This window comes from Neomonachus schauinslandi, unplaced genomic scaffold (assembly GCF_002201575.2).
Source record: "Neomonachus schauinslandi unplaced genomic scaffold, ASM220157v2 HiC_scaffold_7728, whole genome shotgun sequence".
NCBI lineage: Eukaryota > Metazoa > Chordata > Mammalia > Carnivora > Phocidae > Neomonachus > Neomonachus schauinslandi.
This window is the reverse complement of record NW_025416415.1, coordinates 1-1080: the sequence shown is the minus strand read 5'-3', so window position 1 is coordinate 1080 and position 1080 is coordinate 1. Positions and strand designations below refer to the sequence as shown.

General features: G+C 45.8%; 1 protein-coding gene across 2 annotated transcripts; it reads left to right on the top strand.

Annotated features, from left to right (window-relative positions):
• The first annotated feature begins 470 nt into the window (after positions 1-470).
• On the top strand, positions 471-1074 carry LOC110584273 (akirin-1-like). 2 transcript variants are annotated; one of them, XM_044912547.1, is made up of 2 exons: positions 471-828; positions 964-1074. In XM_044912547.1, exons 1-2 carry the CDS (start codon positions 471-473, stop codon positions 1008-1010), a joined length of 405 nt encoding a protein of 134 aa, XP_044768482.1. In that variant the 3' UTR covers positions 1011-1074. The 2 variants fall into 2 exon arrangements, with proteins under 2 accessions (XP_044768482.1, XP_044768481.1); XM_044912546.1 differs by having other exon boundaries at positions 471-1074.
• The last annotated feature ends 6 nt before the right edge of the window (positions 1075-1080 follow it).

The window sequence follows — 1080 nt, the reverse complement described above, 5'->3', positions numbered from 1 at the left end:
TTCGTAGATGTTCAGAATGGTTTGATCACTATCTAGCTTAATTCCTAGGACCAGAAGAAATTTAGGCCTCCTATACCTCTGCCATCTTGCTCTTGCCCTGCAATCTATCTTCGGTAGTGATGGGTTTATTATAGGACTCAGTGTTTTCTTAATTAAGTTATTTTCTTCACTGTTGATTTCAAGTGTTCTTTGTATATTTAGAACACAATTGTTTTTCACATGTATCTTTTGGAAAGAGATCCTTTTTTTTCAAGATTTTCTGAGTCTGGAGCTTGCTGGGTTTTTTTGACTTTTTCCTGTCACAGATCATAAGATTTTCATTTTATTAAATTGCAGCTTATCGATTTTTTTTTTTACAAATAAATTATGCCTCGGGATTGGAGCCGGCCTGGCTTGTGAGCTCCGCTGAGGAGCCGGAGGTGGGGATGCAGTTACCTCCACGTCTGCCCCTGGTCCCTGGCCCTTGAGGCATGGTGTGTGGGGCGACATTGAAACAGCCCAGGGAGTTCGAGGCCGTGCTGTGGAGTCCTGTTTCCCCAAAGTGGCGGTGCTGCGCCCCTCTGCCCGGCCCCACTCCAGGTCAGGCCCCCGGACACAGAGATGCCAGCGCTTCTCCAGAGCAGACGCCACAACCGACTCTGCAGCACCCCACCATGCCCCACAACAATCCATGCCTTCCAACACTAGAACAAACTTTTCAGAACATAAAACAAGAATATAGTCCTTATCAGAGGTGGAGACATGTAGAAGCTACTCTGAATCAGAGTGAAGCTTGTACTTTGGAAAGTCAGCCTCATTCCTCAGCACTCACAGCCCCTAGTTCTCCAGGTCCCTCTGGGATGAAGAAGGACCCGCCCTCTTTTCCCCTCCCACAAGTCAGAATAATATGTGAGCATCTCTTAAAAGACTATGAAGATAACATTCGGGAGGAGTATGAGCAAATCCTCAATACCAAACTAGCAGAACAATATGAACCTCTTGTGAAATGCACACATGATCAGATTATGTGACGATATGGGACAAGGACAACAAGCTATGTGTCCTGAAGCTTTCTTGCATATCTGGGTACCAGGTTTGACC

Coding starts and splice junctions, on each gene's coding strand:
- LOC110584273 (XM_044912546.1), top strand. CDS start 471: ATGGTGTGTGGGGCGACATTGAAACAGCCCAGGGAGTTCGAGGCCGTG.